General features: G+C 37.5%; 1 protein-coding gene across 1 annotated transcript in view; it reads left to right on the top strand.

Moving 5' to 3' along the window:
* ELP4 (elongator acetyltransferase complex subunit 4) overlaps positions 1-18,292 on the top strand; it is a 137,433-nt gene that overhangs the window by 59,622 nt on the left and 59,519 nt on the right. The window contains exons 8-9 of the mRNA XM_053980829.1: positions 770-878; positions 3,606-3,712. Coding sequence (XP_053836804.1) covers positions 770-878; positions 3,606-3,712 — 216 coding nt within the window. The remainder of the gene's footprint in view (positions 1-769; positions 879-3,605; positions 3,713-18,292) is intronic.

Here is an 18,292-nt window from a genome sequence, read left to right as displayed (position 1 = left end):
ACCACAGATGTGTTCCTTTTTTGTTTTCCTCATTAAATACTGACATCATCAAAGCATTTAAGAACATTTTTTCTGTCTTACCTCTGAAGATCTCTGTTGTGACCTTTGAGTGTCTCTTTCTGCTATATAAAATTGAGTAAAGAAAAAACCAGCTTATTTAAGGCATGTGACAGTACATTGTAGAACAAGACACAAGGCAACACTCAAAAATCACAAGTATATTGAGAAATGGTAATGCTGCTTGAAGCTTTAGAGTCATATGTTGTGCAGAGAGAAACTTTCAGAGGGAAAAATGCTAAGAAATTAGCATTGAGTTTTCCATGTTCCACTGCTAGCCAAAATGAATAATTGTGTGGGTTCTGCTTGCTCAGAATATTAGAGATGATTTGCCTAAGTGTATTAAATACCAAGGGTTTCAGAACCCAAACAAAAACTGGGCATCAGACTTGTAGGAGAAATCAATGAGAGATAAGCTTAACACATGGCTTGTAAATATTGCTGATGTGACCAAATGCTTGTTGTGAAGATTTAAGGAAATGTTAATTTAGTGCAAAGTGAGCCCTTTCGTAGTTTATCCTTGTCAAATATTTGTTTTCTTTAGACAGATACTTGAAGTCTTTTTTTTTTTTTAAGAAAAAAGCCTTCTAACATAATTTCCAAGTATTGATGACCTATTTTCCCCCCACAGTTTGTCACTGAGAAGACCAAGGCTTGCTCTATGAACATTAATTACCTTTTTCATCACATATTTTGTTTCCATGTCTTACAGAATAAAGCAATTATGGAACGTGTAACAAACTTGTCAGATATGGTGGTTGGTCTTGAATCATTTATTGGCTCTGAGAGAGAAACCAATCCATTGTACAAGGATTACCACGGTGAGTTCCATCTTCAGCAAAGCAAAAAGTCTGCCCTGGGTGTTTCTAGGGCACTTAGCAGCTCACCCTCCAGTTGGGTATCTGCTCTGAAGCAGCATTTGATTTCATTTTGGAATTATACCTCCTCAATGTTTCCCCTTGCCTAAGCAGCCTTGAGTTAGGGAAATTTTCAGCAGAGTGCATTAAGGCTGCAAAGGAAACATGGCAACTCCTTGCATGTTGTCAAGCTGCATTACTGGGGCAGGGCTCAATCAGATGTACATCTCACCAGGCAGGCTTTGGGGAATTCACATGCAGGGCAGGCTTGGCAATCATCTGACCAGCGAGCTGAACTTGTCATGAAATCAATACTTTCTGATCTGCCAAGTTTTAAATTGAGAACACGGGAAAAACATATATTGTAGCGAGGTGGAGAAACTGCTGAATTATGGGCTGGGGTAGACTTTGTCTAAAAAATAATGCTCTGTTTTGTCAGCTGTAGGTTACAGCACTTGCACATTTGAGGAAATATATGTGGCATGTAAAAGATGAAACTGATTTTGGTAAAAAGTCATTTTTGAGAAACACTCAAAAAAGCCTTTCAAGTGTTTTATCTTCAAAATGGGTGATGGTGCTTAATCTGGCATTTTGTTTCCCAAAGATTTTTTGTCAGCTGTTGCAGCAGAACATTTAAATTTTCAAAATTATATTAGAACTTGTGCACAGCCAAGGCAGTGAGTAACAGTTTTAGCTGATCTGGAGCAGGGCTCAGACTGTGCATAAATTACAGCTCTTATTATTGTGATATTACTGTAGTTCCATGGAAACCCTTAGCTGAAAGTAAACTGCTTATCTGAAATCTGCTGTAAGCACATGACAGTGGCAGTGTTTTCCCCAGCAGAATGTATGGAGTATACAGGAAAAAAAGCAAAGATGGTGTTGAGACACCACTGTGTGTATGCAAGCTGTAATTAATAAATCAGAGAAAAATCTTTCTGACTGTGAAAGTAGTGCACATTTCATTATCTGAAAAAAAAAAGGTGAATGAAAAAGAAATCGTGAACAAAAGCTGGAATAATTTGCCTAATTATTTTTCCAACTGTATAATCGTGATATGGCCTTTGTTTATGCTAACATAATTCTGTCAATTTAATACTCCTTTTTTCATTACTGAAGAGATCCTTTAAGACAATGTGTGTTTTAGCAGTTATTTCCTGGTTTCCTCTAAAAATGTATGCTAAGTCATTTCTGGTGCTATTTAACACAAATTATGTGCCAATATAGATAGCTTTTGAGATTTGCACAGCCTTAATTTGACAGTCTGAAAAGAGGTATTTCTAATGGTTTTAACTTTGTGGATTCTTTTCACCTAAGAAAGTATTTTAAGGTATTTATTTACCGCGGATGATGAAAGATTTTGACTTCTGGAGAAGTTTGATTACATTATTGCATTATTTAATGAATCCTCCTTAATAATTTTATTAAGCTGCCTGCAAATTGAAATGTTAGAAAAGCCACAAAATAACAAAAGAATTATATAGATGACCCCTAAATAAAAATTTTTGGGATACTGTATATAAGCAACCCTGTGTTATACCTGCTGTTCCTATATGTAATAATTAGATTTTGTACTCAAAACCCTAACAAATAGTTCTTCTAGTTCACTGCAGAGGAGACAAGGATTGAAGGTTTAAAACTGTAATAACACTTTTCTAATATTGAGAATTTTTGTAATTAGTGCCCATAAAAATGATGCTTTCTAAAGTATTTCAATTTTAGGAATCTTCCTTTAAAGGAAATAAATAAATGCCTGAAAAAGTACTTGCCCTGTTTTAAATAAAGGGTTTAATGTTTGGAGATTTTCTCACTGCTGCCGTTTTGAAGTCAGATACCTTCTCTGAATGTTCAGTATTTCCATTTAGACGCTGGCTTTATGAACAGCAAATATAGGCCAGTAATTGAGAAGCCCTGTAGAATTTTCCTGGTTTTTCAGATGTAGAAAATCACCCTTAGGTCGTTCAGAGACTATATTAGGCTGCACAAAAACCATCCAGCGTCCTTGTCAGAAAAAATCAGCTTGAGCTGCAGCTGACAGAACGCAGAGCTTGCAGTGGTACTGTTAAAAAACATCTGAACTGCTACAGAAGCCCTCCTGCAGGAGGAAAACTGATTTCTTCTGGGGTGGCACGGGGGTTAAAAATTATTAAGAAGCGTCACCTGAACCCGGGATTCCCCAGAAACTTTTTTTTTTTTCCAAGTGGTTCTCAGGGCACGGAAGGAAGGAGTTCTCATTAGAGCTTCAGTGGTTACCAGTAACCCATAAGCCTTGTTTTGCTGGCTGCTTACTGGTGCATTTAATAAAATAAAGATCACTCCGTGGTGCCGTGGGCAGCGTGCAAGGTGATAGCCATATTTGCTTACTGTAAATACAGGAGAAAATCACACACAAAGCGGCTGTAGTTTTGACAAGTATTAAGATGGCTCTTTACATCTGTACTCCTGTAGCAAAGTGCAATTAGTTTTCCTCGCACAAGGATTTCTGTTTATCTTATTCTGCTTGATTACTTGAGCATAATCGCGCCGTTTGCTTCATTGCTCCTGGTAGTAAGCTCCAGTTTAAAAAGGGGAGGATGAGTGTGTGTAAATATACAGAATTCTGCTCTAAGACTCTAATTTATGCATCTGGATGACAGCGTTTTCTTAATTTTTTTTTTTTTTTTCCCCTCCTTTACTCTTTCTTTCCACAAGGTTTGGTTCACGTACATCAGATTCCTCGGCTTAATAGCTTGATCTGTGATGTGTCAGACACGAAGGACCTTGCTTTTAGATTAAAAAGGAAGCAGTTCACCATCGAGGTAAGAGAAACGTTGTTTCACTGTTTAGAACCCAAAAGGTGGAGCTAATCCCATCTCTTATGTTTCGTTTTGTCGAAATACATAAAATATGCATCAGAGGATGTAAATTCATTTCTGTTCGGAACGGGTTTAGAAAATACTGTAATATGCTTTCTAATTAAAAATGTCTCCTTTGCTGCACTAAATCGGTCTGCTATAAATACTTTATTTTGGTCTAAAACGTACACAGAAAGTAGGCCACAACCTTCAATAACAAAGCATGACATGTTTCTAAGGATGTCAGGAGCATATTTAATTAAATGTTAATGACTTGCTCTTACTTGTGTTAGTGGGTGGGAAAGTAGCTATATGTTATTACCCCAGTAGAGAGATTTTTAATGTATAATGTTGCCTAAAATTGTGTGTGGTATGGGGGATAAGTGTCCTTATCAGTATTCAGAAACCATTTTCTTTGCATTACTGAAATCACCTTTCGCTCTTTTATGTCATTTTAAACACAGTATCATTTACACTAATGTCCTTAAGTAAATTTCCTACTAAATTTAAACTTTTTCCTGTGACCTTTACGCAGGCAGTCCTGGTAGAAGGCGGTAATACAAAAGATGTATTTCATTTTAATCTTGCTAAAGAGCAAATGAACATAGCACTATTAAGCAATTAGAGCTGATGTATTTATTAACCAAGTAGTGCTTAGAGATGGAAGATGGCTTTCAGGGTGATGCAATAGTCATCTGTACAGTCTGAGCAAAATTTTTTTTTTTTTTTTTTTTTTTAACAAAGACATAAAACAGCCAAGCATCCCTGACAAACCATTTTGTTTAATCTCTTTTCAAATGAAAAGCTCTTAAGCAGGCCACTTGTCTTAACTGCTTGAAACCATAAAAAGAGAGAATTGCCACCAATAAATTAGCATATTTTTTACTCCATCACCAAATGCTGGTCAATGTGGCTTGGCACTGCTTTGGTGTTTGGGACTTCACCCTTAAGTGACCACTTTGGCCCTTATTTGACCCTCTGCCCTTTTTAGCTGGCCACTTGATAAGGTAACTTAAGGGTTCTCTCTCTTCACTGCCCCCTCCCTTCACAATTGCAAGTAGCCCTAACCTATAAATCATTGAAAGGGCCCTATCAAGTGACAAATTAAGGTGCCCTCCTCCTAATTAATGGTCATCAATGTCTTTAATTATCTAATCCTATTGAGAGTAGTTAATAGTTAATCAGGCAGCCAGTTCTTCATGCAGGTCATCTCTGCGTGAGTGCTAGAAGTTTCTCAACCAGAGGTATCCTCTTCAGAAGCCACTTAAAGGCAAACACATGGAGGAGGGCTTTCTTCCCCAGGACAATTCCTTTAGAAGGTTTGTCACTTCCCAGAGAATGCAGCGAGTGAAACCAGGCATTGTGAGGTATTAAAGCATTTGAACAGCTGCTTTTGAGAGGTACAGTAGAAACAAAACCTTGGTAAGTCTGTGTTTGGGTTTGAAATATAAATGTTCTCCCTGTTTTCAGAGGTGTAGAGGAGCGTGCGCCCTCATTTCACAGCACAGTAAATTCTCATTTATTATAGCTGTGAATTAGGATATTTGGGTGGTTTCTCATCCCTGAGTCCTGTCTCAGAATACAATCTTTTCTTCCAGACGAATTTGAGATGCTAATCTGTAATGTAATTTGGAAGGAAAGAAAACCCTTAGCAGGAGGCTCTGTAAAAAGAATTGAATTAGCCACAGGACGTTGGAAACAGGAGTGAAGTACAACTCTTGAAACAACCTGTTGCCCCAGACATGCGTAGATGACCCACTTGTATAATTCCTCCCTTTGCTGCTCAGCTGCAGCCCCTTTTGAATAACTTCAGGTTTTGTTAGAGATATGCTTTCTCTAAGCTGAGCTGACACAAACTATCCCTTTTTGAACATGTTAGATCACTGTCCTCCTGTGATCTTCCTGTACACGTCTCACTAATCTATAATACATATGTTTTTCTTCCTCATACTGTTAGGGAAAGCAGACTACAGCGAGGCTGGCTGGAGCAATAAAAAAAAAAATGGGAGCAAGGGAAAAAACTGAATGAGGAAAGGATGTGAATAAGGTCTTCTGAAATGGGTTTCTGCAGTTAGAATGTGATGTGTCAGCAGTCAGTCAGCGCTGGTTCTGGGGGCAGAAGCAAAAAGCAGCACAACAGTGCACATTGCAAGCACTGTGTGTGCCTTATACAGAGTGCAACTGAGTTTACTGGGCTTCTTCAGTATGTAGTTTAAATAGGAAATGAAAATGAATATCGAGTACCTTACAGTTTTTGGCAAGATTCTACGTGCTTACATACACAATTTAGGATAAAAATATTGACCTCTACTTGAAATGCTGCTTTAAAATCAAATTGCATACGAGAAGTTAGAAACACAGAACCTGTGAATTATGGTGAAATTTCTTCAAAAAGAGTTTTTTCATCACTACACCATTCTTTTTTTAGAGTTTAAAATAAGAGCATGGGACATGGATTTTCTCATCTCTGGATTGCTCACCAGTTAAATAATTCCTTATAGTTTGGCCCTCGTAGGTGAAAAGCCTTAAATGTCAAATCTATTTTATTAGATTGCAGTTTTGTGGGAGGAACTCTGCCTCTTTATAGCCTTTTAAGGAATCTTTTAACTGTTTCAGTTTTCCTCGTGTCTTCTTCATCAAAATGAGATCGACTGAAATGTTTTCTAAAGAGATTTTTTTTTTTAATTCAGGATGAAAATGTTTTTTTAATGAATATTTATAAGTGCTCATTGCCCATTTATAAATTATGAAGAGGAACCTTTCCAGGAAAACTTCCATGCTTATCTAAAAGGTGCAGTAGCTATTTCAAGCTTCTTTCCCAAATCTTCACACGTTAGTTACCAGCAATATTCCCCTATATGCAGTATAATCAGAGATCTATCTTATGTGCATGCCACTTTAAAGGACACAATTTTGAAGTTAGCCTGTCTAATCCTATTTCTTCCCACTTTGGAATCTTAATTAGAAGGAGATAAAAACCATCATTTGACTAAATTATTGTCTCGAATCTGTAGCAAAAGGTATAATCCGCAATTGGGCCAATTAGTGTAGCCCATAGTTAGCTATGCTGAGGCAGGAAACTTGATTAGATCTGACACCAGCCTAGTTCCCACTGTTGTTTTGCCAGGTATGATGGTCAGACTTCAAAGGGCTTGAGGCATCAGCAGGGCAAGGTTTGGAGGCCAGCTTAGGTCCGGTCGTTAATCTCTCTGCTAAAACCACAGCAGCCCTCGCACAAAACAAGCTTACACGACACAATCATGCGGTATTAAAGTTTGGGTTGAGTCATGCCAATTTGCCTTTGATTTTCTGATGATTGACTCAAAGATGGCTACATGACTAGACACATACTGAACGTTTACTGATTAGGTAAGTTCCCCAAATATTTGAAATATTTTTTGATTTCTCAGTTAAATGATATGACAGCCCGTTCGTCCTAAACGCAGCCGTTCAGCGCAGTTGTTCTTGAAGTGCTTTTTTGCTTTCTTTGTAGCTCTGAGTGTAACTTTTATCAACATTTGAGAAATTTTGTAGGACCATTACGTTCGTAGTTTTATCTGACAGAACTTTATCTTTGTTGTTCCAAAGCCTCCTGTGTCAAGACTTGAGGAATCTCTGCTTAAAATTGTTTTTTTTCACCGCTCCAAATTTCTAAGGAAACATTGTTTATCTTTGTTATTTAGGTAGATTTATAATTACTCACCAAAAGGACATTTTCCCTTAATTATTTTCCACCTCACCATCGAGTAAAGCGCTGTTCTATGGCTGTGATTACATAAGTGTTCCTTTCTTTTGCAGTCTGATTTGTTCAAATATTGCAGTAACAGTGACATGTTTCCATTCTGAGAAAAGCCTAAGGCTGCTTTAGTATTATTCCAAATGATTGAAATTGCCATCTTGCTGACTTTCCCTTGGGCAGCTTAGGGCCTGTTTACTTTTGTATTTGTTTCACATGTTCCCTCTGAGTTTGGCTGGCAGGACATCATTACCTGGTTTGACAAGACAGTTGGAGAAAATTCATATTTGATTAACTCCCTTTGTTATTGTCTGGACAACACAGACCTCTGAAATTATCTATCTAAAGCTAAAACTCCTGATACATTCAGATAAACACTTGCAAATAGGAAAGTTTGTGAGGGTGGGTTTTTTTAATTCCCTAGTTTTGCTTAATTTATAAGTCTTTGAGTAACTGTCAATTAGAAGTATAGAGATGAAGCTTTTTCAAACAAGTTTTTATATTATAGTCTGTCTAATGAATAGTTGTTGTGCAAATACATTTTTTTTAATCAAAACACAAGTCACAGCAGCCAATATTTTCTTTTAAATGGCTACACCACCTGTGCAGCCCACAATAAAAATCTTCAGGAGCCAGCTCAGTGTGAAGCCAAATGTCATATACAATTTAAAGAATTGCCACAGAGCAAAAAACAAGTTTCCAGATCTTTAGGTACAAGTTGAGGAGTTTCTTTCCTGAGAGGTGTTTCCTAACAGGAGGGGAAGGAATTAGAGGAGTCCTGTGGCTGGTTTCTCAGAGCAGGGCAGATGCAGTATGGCATTCTGTATTCCATTTTCCCCATGGTAATTGCCAGAGTAAAAGGTTCTGTCTTTGGAAGGAAACATAACCACCAAAACCAGCAACTGAGCCTATACAGAATTAAAAATAAGCACATGATTCCAAAGGCATTCAAGTAATGTCCTGTCTTTATCCAGCAGTTAGAAAATTAATGATTGCCAAAGTAAGAAATAATTGCAATTCCAGGTATTCCTTGTGTCTGTGTATTTGGAAGATGACTTAAAACTCTTTAAGGTGGTGATTTTGGCCATTTAAAACAGGAAGTGTGGCTTAGGTAGCCTCCACATGAAATCTGGGTATTTCTGACTTTTTTTTGTCTTCCTTTGAGTGTCTCTGTTTTGATTGCTTGTCTTAGACAGATTACACTGTGTTAAACTTCTTATTTGCAAAAGGGATGTGCAAGTGGCCACTGTCAGGGGTTGTTTACCAAAACAGATGGGTTATTAACCAAAACAAGTCAGAGCTGATGTCTGCAGTGCTTCAGTAAAAACCATCACACAGGTTTGGTCCTAAGGGGCTCAGGAGCATCACTGAGTGCCAGAACTGTGCTCCTGCAAACATTCCCTGAGTAATTTTTCATCAGGAGCAGGTATAGAAACAGGGGCTCAGGCTATTTCTTCTGGAGGAACAAGTCAACCCTGTCAGCAGCACACATGGGATCAGTACGTATTTAAAAAACAGTATATATTAAATCAGTATATATTTAAAATCCATGCCATACCAAGCTCTCAGATGAAGTGGGAACTAGAAAATGGCAATGAGAGCATCACTGCTTTTAACTACTCCCAAAAGAATTTGAGGCAGTCTTCATTAATGGCTGACCCTCATCTTGACTATATTACTCAGATGTTTCTAAAGTTGAGTAAATTTGTAAATAAATGCAGTTGAATTAATGAACTGGTTTTGGCCACTGTTAACAAAAAGAGTCAGCAAGCCTGGGAGCTGACAAAAGGCAAAACACTGGTTAATTATAAATTTAGGTAAACTGGCAGTTCTATAGCAACCATTCAGTAAAATAAGGAAAATAAGCCAACATATGCTACAACATGCATGTTGCCCTACTGATCTATATACCTTCATTTATGCACAAAAGAACTCTGTATTTTGAGATTGTCAAAATTGTCACAGGAGTCCTTACAAGGCTCGAGCCTCTTTTAGGGCCTTATGATACCCAAATGAAACCTCCTTTTGCAGCATTGTGTCTGCCTGGGGCAGGGATGAACCTTCCCAGGTGCTCCTGGTTCAGGGATGAGCCAGAACTTTTCCTAAAGTGTTCCAGAAAGTGTATTTCTCCAGTTTTCTCACCCCCATGTGTTTGAGAACACAAATACCTCTGGGGCTGGCAGGGGAAGCCTTGAGCAGATGCAGCATGCCTGGCAAACTCTGGTGCTGGATGTTCCACTCCAGCTGGGGGGCTCCAGTGCAGGGAGCTCTGCATAAAAAACTGGGCTTTCCAACAGAGAGAGGCAAAACGCTGCAATAAAATTCAGCTGAAATTCATAAGGTTTTTTGCATTGATTTTTTTTTTTCCTGTCCATTTTCCCCATTACATTCACCACTGGGTTATTTAAAAATAGTTCAAAAGGCAGTAATTATAATACCATAACACTTTCTTCATCTAAAATTAGGAATACTGCAAGAACAGATTCTCCTGCAAAACTCATTCTGTCATAATACCAAGCTCCATTTTGCATTATTTCACCTAGTAGCCAGTTCAGGTTCTCTTTACCTGCTGTGGTGTACTTCACTGAATTGTTTTGTCAGATGCTGTCAAGCCAACCTACCATTGTTAAAGAAAATCAAACTAAATCATTTTGGCATGAGCCTTCCAGGAATAAGGCACAGAATATGAAGGGTTTGATGAAATCAAGGATTTGATTTCAATATTGTAAAAGACTGCCTGTCAAAAATGTATTACATTCTTTCAAACAATTTTGAATAAATGTACGTGTTTTAAATTGTGACAGTACAATTTAGCTAAAGTTTTGGGAGAGTATTTTTAAATTATAATAACTTGAAATGAAACAATACTTGGAGGGCTCCTATTTGAAAAGAAAAACCCTCTGAAATTTAATGGTACACTGGATTGAAATCAAGTGATCAATTTTATACAGTGTATGGAATTTCAGAACACATATCCTGTGCACATGTGGAAGAATTTAATTTTAAAATATCACCTTCTTGTTGTATACTGCTGATTTATGTAAATTAAATTATTAATTATTTGTCTGTAGGCAAATACAGGAAGGTATTGTTAACTCTTAGGTTTCATAGGAAGATTTGTAATATCCTGAAATCTTTTTAATAATTAATTTTGTCCTATGGGTTGTATCACACTGTAATGTGAGAGTTCCATTCAGTTTTTCAAAACTTTAACCCCTGTAATACAGTGCAACTGCAGCTCCTTGTTAGCAAACAGAGCCCATTTAACAGAACTTATTTAAGCAAATAATTCTGGTGTTTAACAACATTTATGCCACGTGTTGTTGCAAGGGAAGAACATGCACCACCAAGTCATGAATGCCCTGGAAGGTCACTTGTGCATGCTGTAATGGGCTGCTCATTCTCAGGATCTGTGCTAAGGGTCAGTGTTGCAGCATGAAAGGGTTTGGCCTGCTCAGTCTGTAAATAAGTGGGTCAACTTCTCCTGTATTTGCCAGACAAGTAAAGCAGCTGACATATTCCCACTTTCTAACCATTAGGAGACAGGTAGAATAAGGACATCTTTTGTAAAAATGTTGGTTGATAAAGATTAAAAGGCTCTTTCTCTGCAAATCTCTATAAAGGATTATGTTCTTCATTATTATATATTCACTATTATATTATTCACTATTGTATTATTCACTGTGTTTTAGACAAAGGTCTGTGGGCATGAGTTAGACAGATATTGATGGTGAGTCTTTAAGAAGCAAAAAGAGTTAAACCCCATATTTGTAGTAGTTCTCAGCAGGATAAATGCTCTTTAAAATATCACAAGTTTTAATAAAATTAGGATATTTTGTCATTGTGTTGTGTTCTCATTTTACAAAGAGCAACAAACCCAGTCAGGCTGTTACATGGTAAAACACATCTCGGGTTTTCTGTAGCTCTGCAAAGGCAGGAAAAGAAAAATGAAAGCTGAGAGGGAGTCACAATTTCTCATCCACAGGTCTGCATTGTACCTGAACCTTATTGCCATGCTTCAGGGCTCTTAGTGCAAGGGATGAGAGCAGGAGGATTTTCCATGTCCAAGATGTGCATCCATCTGGATCTCCTTGTCTCAGTGCTGTTTGTTATGGTTTTAATCACGATCTTGGGGTAGGAAGTGACTCCAAGTATTCTCTGAACGAGGAAACTGGAAGGTAGCCCCACCTAATACTTGTAAAGGGTTAAAATGGCATTTTCTAGGGAAACAGACCAATGCTGCCAAACATTTGCCATGGCTAGTAGCACACTTAAATTTCCAATGTTTTATTTTAACTCTGGAAATTCAAGACTAAGTGTTAACATTTCCAGTCTTTTGAAAAGATTAATGGGTTTGGATGAACGTAAATCTGTAAGGAAACCACAAATTTATAGTTTCTTTAAATTTTTCACCTCTACAGAAGTTGTTTCATACCTTTTTTCTGATCTATTTTATTTTACTGGGTGACAAAAAAATATTACCCTTTATTGAGCTGTTAACATACAGGAACATGGGTTTTTAAATTATTTTTATTGAGAGTAAGCTAGTCATTATTCTTAGTCTGAAAGACTTCATGAAAGTTCCAAAAAGAGACAGGAGGAAAAAAATAAAAATACACTGCAAAGTACTGTAGCTGAAGAAAAAATGTTCTATAATTGTTGTGCAAATACTACTTTTTGCTTTGGCTAAATTATGGGGTATTATTTGTAACTAAATTCCAGAGTACATTTTATTCTTATATTTCTGGCCAAGAGAATTGTGCAAAAAGTAAATTATCATAAGCAAAATGGGTGAGGTACCCAAAGTCTAAGTAAAATTAGGTTTTGGCCATGCCATCTTTATTGCTCTCTTTCTCACAGCTGTTTTAGTTACATGGTTTTGATATTTTTTGTATTTGGTTTTTCTCAGTTATATTTCCTAGGGTTTTCAAAGGATTCTGTATCACACATAATGTAATTTAAAATTTCTCATTGCATGTTGAAAACCAATGGCTTTTGAAATATCAAGTGATGCTGTCTACTAGAAGGAAAACATTATTTATTGCAGTTAAAGTGGAGTTTCTGGCCAGCTTAACATTGACACCATATTAGCCCCCTTCAGAATGAATAATATTACTGAATTAACTGTTCTGTTTCCTCCTTCCTTCTGAAGAAAGTGAGCAATAATTGTATAGTGTACAATAATTAAACTTTTTATTGATGTCCATAAATGCATAAATAAATAAAGGGAATCTGGCTGCCAAGTTACACCAATCATAGGCTGCTTGACTTTCAGAAAACAGCTGGCAGCACTTGCTGAAAGTAGTTCATTTTAAATGCCTCATTTCAGGTATTTAAGGTTTGAAAAACCTGGTTTTAGCTTATGAAAACAGTCTATGAGCTCTTCATCTACATTTTTTTCCCCTGTTTGAAGTCTGTTACAGCAAAAATTACTCAAGAATTTCACTCTGGTGTTCGTAAGTTCAAGTTGCTAAATGGACTTACTTTTTTTTTTTCTCATAAACTAAAAAAAATCCTTTATTAAACCAGGGATCTTTGAGCAGCGTGTCTGCTTGAGTCTTGCTACAAAGCAAAAGCAGAAAGCAAAGGCAACCAACCAGTTTGCCACTTTTCAGTGGGAGGATGTGAGTACTGCACTGGGGGAAATCCACCTCACCCTGCATCCAGAGCAGCGCCTGCTGTTCTCAAAATAACCTCAGTGCTCAATATTTAAAGTTTTGAGGTCTTTAGTAATCTTTGCTAAGTCGCTGTACGCTCACTTTTTGTGGGAAAGACTGGCTTTGTGTGGCCCACATGTGAACATTTGAGGATCTGGCTGTTGGAGCTGAGTTTTGTGTAGATTTCTGAAATCTCTGTGATGCACCCACGATATCTGTTGAGCGTTTGAATATTTGTGAGCAAAACGTTCCCCAAATTTGGGGAGGAGCTGCTCAGTGACTGCCTCACCCAGGCTGGCTCCTGACTCTCCAGCTGGAGCAGGGAGGATCTGGGGAGCTGGGGTTGTTCAGCCTGGAGAAAAGGGGATTCAGGGGTGACTTCATCACTCTCTACAGCTCCTGAAAGGTGCCTGTGCTCGGGTGGGGTTGGGCTCTTTCTCCAGGCAGAATGGAGGGAATGAGAATGAGAGGGCACCAAGAGCTGCACCGAGGGAAATTTAGGTTGGATATCAGGAAAAAGTTTTTCACAGAAAGAGTGATAAAGTTCTGGAATGGCTGCCCAGGAGGTGGTGCAGTCACCATCCCTGGGTGTGTTTAACAAAGCCTGGATGTGGCACTGGGTGCCAGGGCTGAGTTGAGGTGTTGGGGCTGGGTTGGACTCCACGATCTTGGAGGTCTCTTCCAACCCAGGGATTCTGTGAATTCTGTGAATTCTGCAGTTTGCAGATACACTTGTGGGCTGGGAGAGTTCTCAGTCAAGGATTGCTGTTCCAGGATAGCTCAGGGTTTGGACATTCCCCTTTAGCTGCTTTTATCTGTGAGCCAGCACACGAGTGGATGAGAAGAGCTGAGCAAGGCAAGCCTGCTCGTGGTTGTAGCCCCATTTTGGGGCTACATCCAGTGTGTGATGTACAGGATGAACACACCCATGGCCACTGGAGGTGCCAGGTGTGTGGCAAGCACATTTCTCTCTCTCTCAGGATTTTTTATTGAGGTGCACAGAGAGAAATGTGCTTGCCACACAGGTGTTACAACTGAGCAGCGTTTTCTTTCTGTTCTCTGTGATGTGCAGTTATCCATTGGTTTCATCTCTTCTCTCATGGATTTATTAGGGACTTAGTCATGTGTTGCTTGATCCATAAACCCTGCAGTCTCTGGAGATTGAGATGTCTCAGGTCTGCAGTCTAAAGCCCCTGAAAGCAGCATGGTAAACTTGCTAATCAACACTTCTCACCTTTTGGTGTAAGGCTTTGTAATTCTGGGCAGGTTACAAGTTTCCTCTACTGCCTCAAATGCACTTTCACAAACCTTTTTCTACCAGAGAAAAGTGTGGCAGGAGTTACACCAGCTTTTTTTTCTTTTTTTTGTCGTAATGAAGGAAAAAATGGTTCTCCTTCTAGGATGAGTATTTATGAAGAGATACAGACCAGTATGTAATTTGTAATTCTTGTTGCTGTTAAAAAAAAAACTAATAGGAAGGAAATCTAATGCTTGTATTTAGATCTGATCCTCAATAGTAGCATAGCCATGGGCTGTTTGTGCTTGGTCTACATCATCTAGACTAAAAATAGCCTTCCTGGCATTTTATTGGCAGAGTTTTAGCTACTCCTTTAATTCTGTTTAAAAATGGGTAGAGGGAAAGACAGCATAAATATTGAATGTGTGCAGATATTTCAGTAAGTAACTAAAAGGAGATTCCTGATGCTTTGAGGAGCTCTGTAATTAAATGAAATTCTTATTTTGTTTAAGAGGCATTTCTTAAATTAATATAATCTTTGAGATTATTATGTTAATTTTTGTATTTGTATCATTAATGTAGCTACTTTTATATAGCTGTGTATTAAAAAATATTTGTTTTAGTACTGTCCTGCTTAAGTTTTATTCTTTTTAGATTTCCTTTACAGTTTGATAAGAGATTACTGGTGAGGTGTTTCATTCCTCATCAGTTAAATGGGAAGCCACATTATTTCTAATTTTTCTATTAATAAAGTGAGTTTTTGCAGAATAAGAAGGCAAGTCACAACTGCCTGCTAAAATCTTCAGCAATAGCTGGAAAATTTCAGGCTTATGGTTTTTGAAAACCTGTGGAAACAAGGAAAGAAGAACTGGCTTTTTTGTGTTCTGGCTGTCCTACAAAAACTTGAGCTACTTTATAAACTTTCAAGGCCACAGTGATGTTATGTAAAAGACAGTTTTAAGGTGGAAGTGCATGTCTTGATTATTTTTTTATGGATCTGAAAAGGGCATTTTGACTTTGAGAAAGCCATGAAAATTAGATTCAGGCTACTGAAACACCCCTAAATCTATAAAGGAGAATTTTTACTGTGTTAGTAGAGTAAGGGCCTGTTGTAGAAACATTGCAATGAAAGGATTTTGTCAGTGCATTACTTATAATCTCATATAAGAAGCACTTTTTCCTCTGTCTGAACTAAAATTCTATTTGTACCGTGTTCTTTACTGCTTCTCCTTCCCCATTTTTATTCATCCACACCCTGATGTGCATCCTTTAGGGCAGTATTATCCTGCACATTCAGTGTAGTTGTCTGTGCTCCCACAAAAAGGAATAACTGGAATACTTTCTTGCAGCTTCTTTGATTTTCCCTATTTTTCGTTTCTCAGGTTTTCATCCTGAAATTCTGTTGTTACTTTGCAAATTGATCCAAAAAAATCAGCACTTGTTGCAGTCAGATGCATTTGGAAGTAACTTCTGTTAACTGCTGCCTTTATGGAAGTTTGGTGGTGGTGTTACAAATGAGATGATGAAAAGAGAAGCAATGAATATTGGAGTTTTTACATTAGGGCATCCAAAATAAAGGAAATAGCTGCAATCTATCTGTTGCATAGCGCTGACACAGAGGGCATATCAGTTTTCAGAAGTCATAATCAAAACAGAATATTACTGCTGGAAATGATGCCACTGACTGGAGTGGGTTTGTACATACAATCTAGACTTCTGGTAAAAATATCTACAAGTAAAGCAGAATTCGTGCAAAGCCAGAAATAATCCCTTAGCCATCATTTTTATTGTGAACAGTATTCACTATTTCTGTGGCATTATTAGTATTCAAACTATTTTATCAGGGGTTTATAACTTTCTTTTTTAAAGAGGAAGTATGGTCCCATACAAAATTACATCCCTGAAAGATTTAATGTTCCCAACATGAAAAAAAAAAAAAAAAAAAAAAATTGGAAAATCACTTTCTATCTTGAAAAATCAAAGCAGCTATTCTTGTTTCAAGTTTCATCTAATTTATTGTTCCGTGTGGTTGTATGATAAACACATTATTCCTTGAACAGGAATTAAGAGTAAAGCTGCCAGGAAGGGGTTTTGTTGTCAGAGTAGTTCCCGCCTCATGTTTTGTAAGAGATTTCATGGTCCCATTGTGAAGAGTGGATGATTTAAAACGTGTTCCCAAGATAAACTTTCCCATTGTCATTAATGAGGATGGATAATACTGAGTGACAAGTGCATTAGGAATGACACAGAAAGAGCTGTTAGATTTGTCAGAGCGTATCACTTCAGGCAATGAAACTTGAGGACATTCTCTTTTAGCAATTTTTTGCTATTTATTTAGAGAACCAAGGATTGTGATTGCTCACACAGGTGGATTCTACTGTTTAGTTCATTAAATATTTAGGTAACTTTGAAAAGGTGAAGGTGATAAATATGAGCATTGTACTCCACTGCGAGGGGCACAAGTGGTTGCTTTGCTTACAAATAATTCAATGAAACTAAGCCGCCATTTATTTGTTTATATGGTAGATAATTTTTTAATCTGCAATACTCTGAATGGGAGTATTTTAAAGTTATATAATAAGAAGTCCTCTGAACTGTCGTAGTGAAGCTTCTGGGATAAAGAAGCCTAAAATTAGGATGCTATACATGTAATTTACATTGACTTAAAAATTGTATTTCTCCACAGAGCGAGACTTTTTAAATATTTATCCCTGAATAATTAATAATGCATGCCTTTTTTTTTTTTTTTCCTGGTGTTTAAAACCCTTCCAAACTACAACATGCCTATCAATTTCCATTTTGAACGTGCAATTGGTCACTTTTTCGCCTTGATTCATCCTGCCTGGCTGCCAACCAAATTTTGCCTGTGTGCACCTTCCTGACACTAATAACGCCTGAGTTCCCGTTCGTTTGCGTGCAGGATTTCCCAGGCGGCAGTTTGGGGCTGGGATAAACTATCTATCATCCTTGCATCCAACTAATCTGCCTCAACCAAACCAGCCCCTGATGGAAATTGCATTTGACAATTCACCTCTCCTTGGCGTGCCTGAGGTGAACATAGCTACAGACCATCCCCGGAAGGGCAGAGCAGCTCCTCCATATGTTGGGGAGGATCCTTTTATTTGTGTCAGGAGACTTTTTTGCAAAGCATGTGTAGGCAGAGATTTCTTTTCTTTTTTTCTTTTTTTCTTTTTTTTTTTTTTCTCCCCTAGACTTCCTTGTTTGCGGATGCGTGGCTGCTGCTTTCTCCTAACCTAAAGCATTTTGGAGGATTTTGGGATCTTTGTTTCATCAGAGTTGCTCCTTTGAGATGAACCAGGGCAATATTAGATGTATAGGAGATAAAAGTTCAAGAGGGATGTGAAACAGAAATTATTTTTTGTTAGAATTCATAGATCAGTAGTGCTGGTCAAACATCAGGCAAAGTACCTGTTACTCTGCTGACCATGACCAAAACTTAGAACTGCTTGGAGCATTTGGATAACACAGAACTGAGAAAGAATAAAAAAGCAATTTTTTTTTTTTCTTTCTGTCCTATAAGAAATCTTTTTAATATTTTTCCAAACTAAATTTATTCGTATTGTGTATAGTTGCTGGTTTGAAAACCTGACTGTACAAATATGATCTGACAAAACAGACCTTTTTTTTTTCTGGGTAAGATTACTCAAATTTTCTTCAGAGTATAAAGCTTTCTAGGATTCCTTTTTGCTAAATATTGTCCTTTTTGTAGGAGTTCACTTTTATCATAATATTTTAAGTAACAGCCTACATCAAGAGTGCTGCTTTTCATTAATGAGGTGTATCACTAATGCTTCACCAGATATAATTAATATTTTGAATACAACCTTTCTGAATAGTTAGAGCAATAAAGTTCTGTTTCTAGGTAGATAATTTCTTTGTAGTTTTCTTCTGTA

This window comes from Vidua macroura, chromosome 6, assembly GCF_024509145.1.
Source record: "Vidua macroura isolate BioBank_ID:100142 chromosome 6, ASM2450914v1, whole genome shotgun sequence".
NCBI lineage: Eukaryota > Metazoa > Chordata > Aves > Passeriformes > Viduidae > Vidua > Vidua macroura.
The sequence above is the reverse complement of the archived record's forward strand: the minus strand, read 5'-3'. Positions and strand labels throughout refer to the sequence as shown.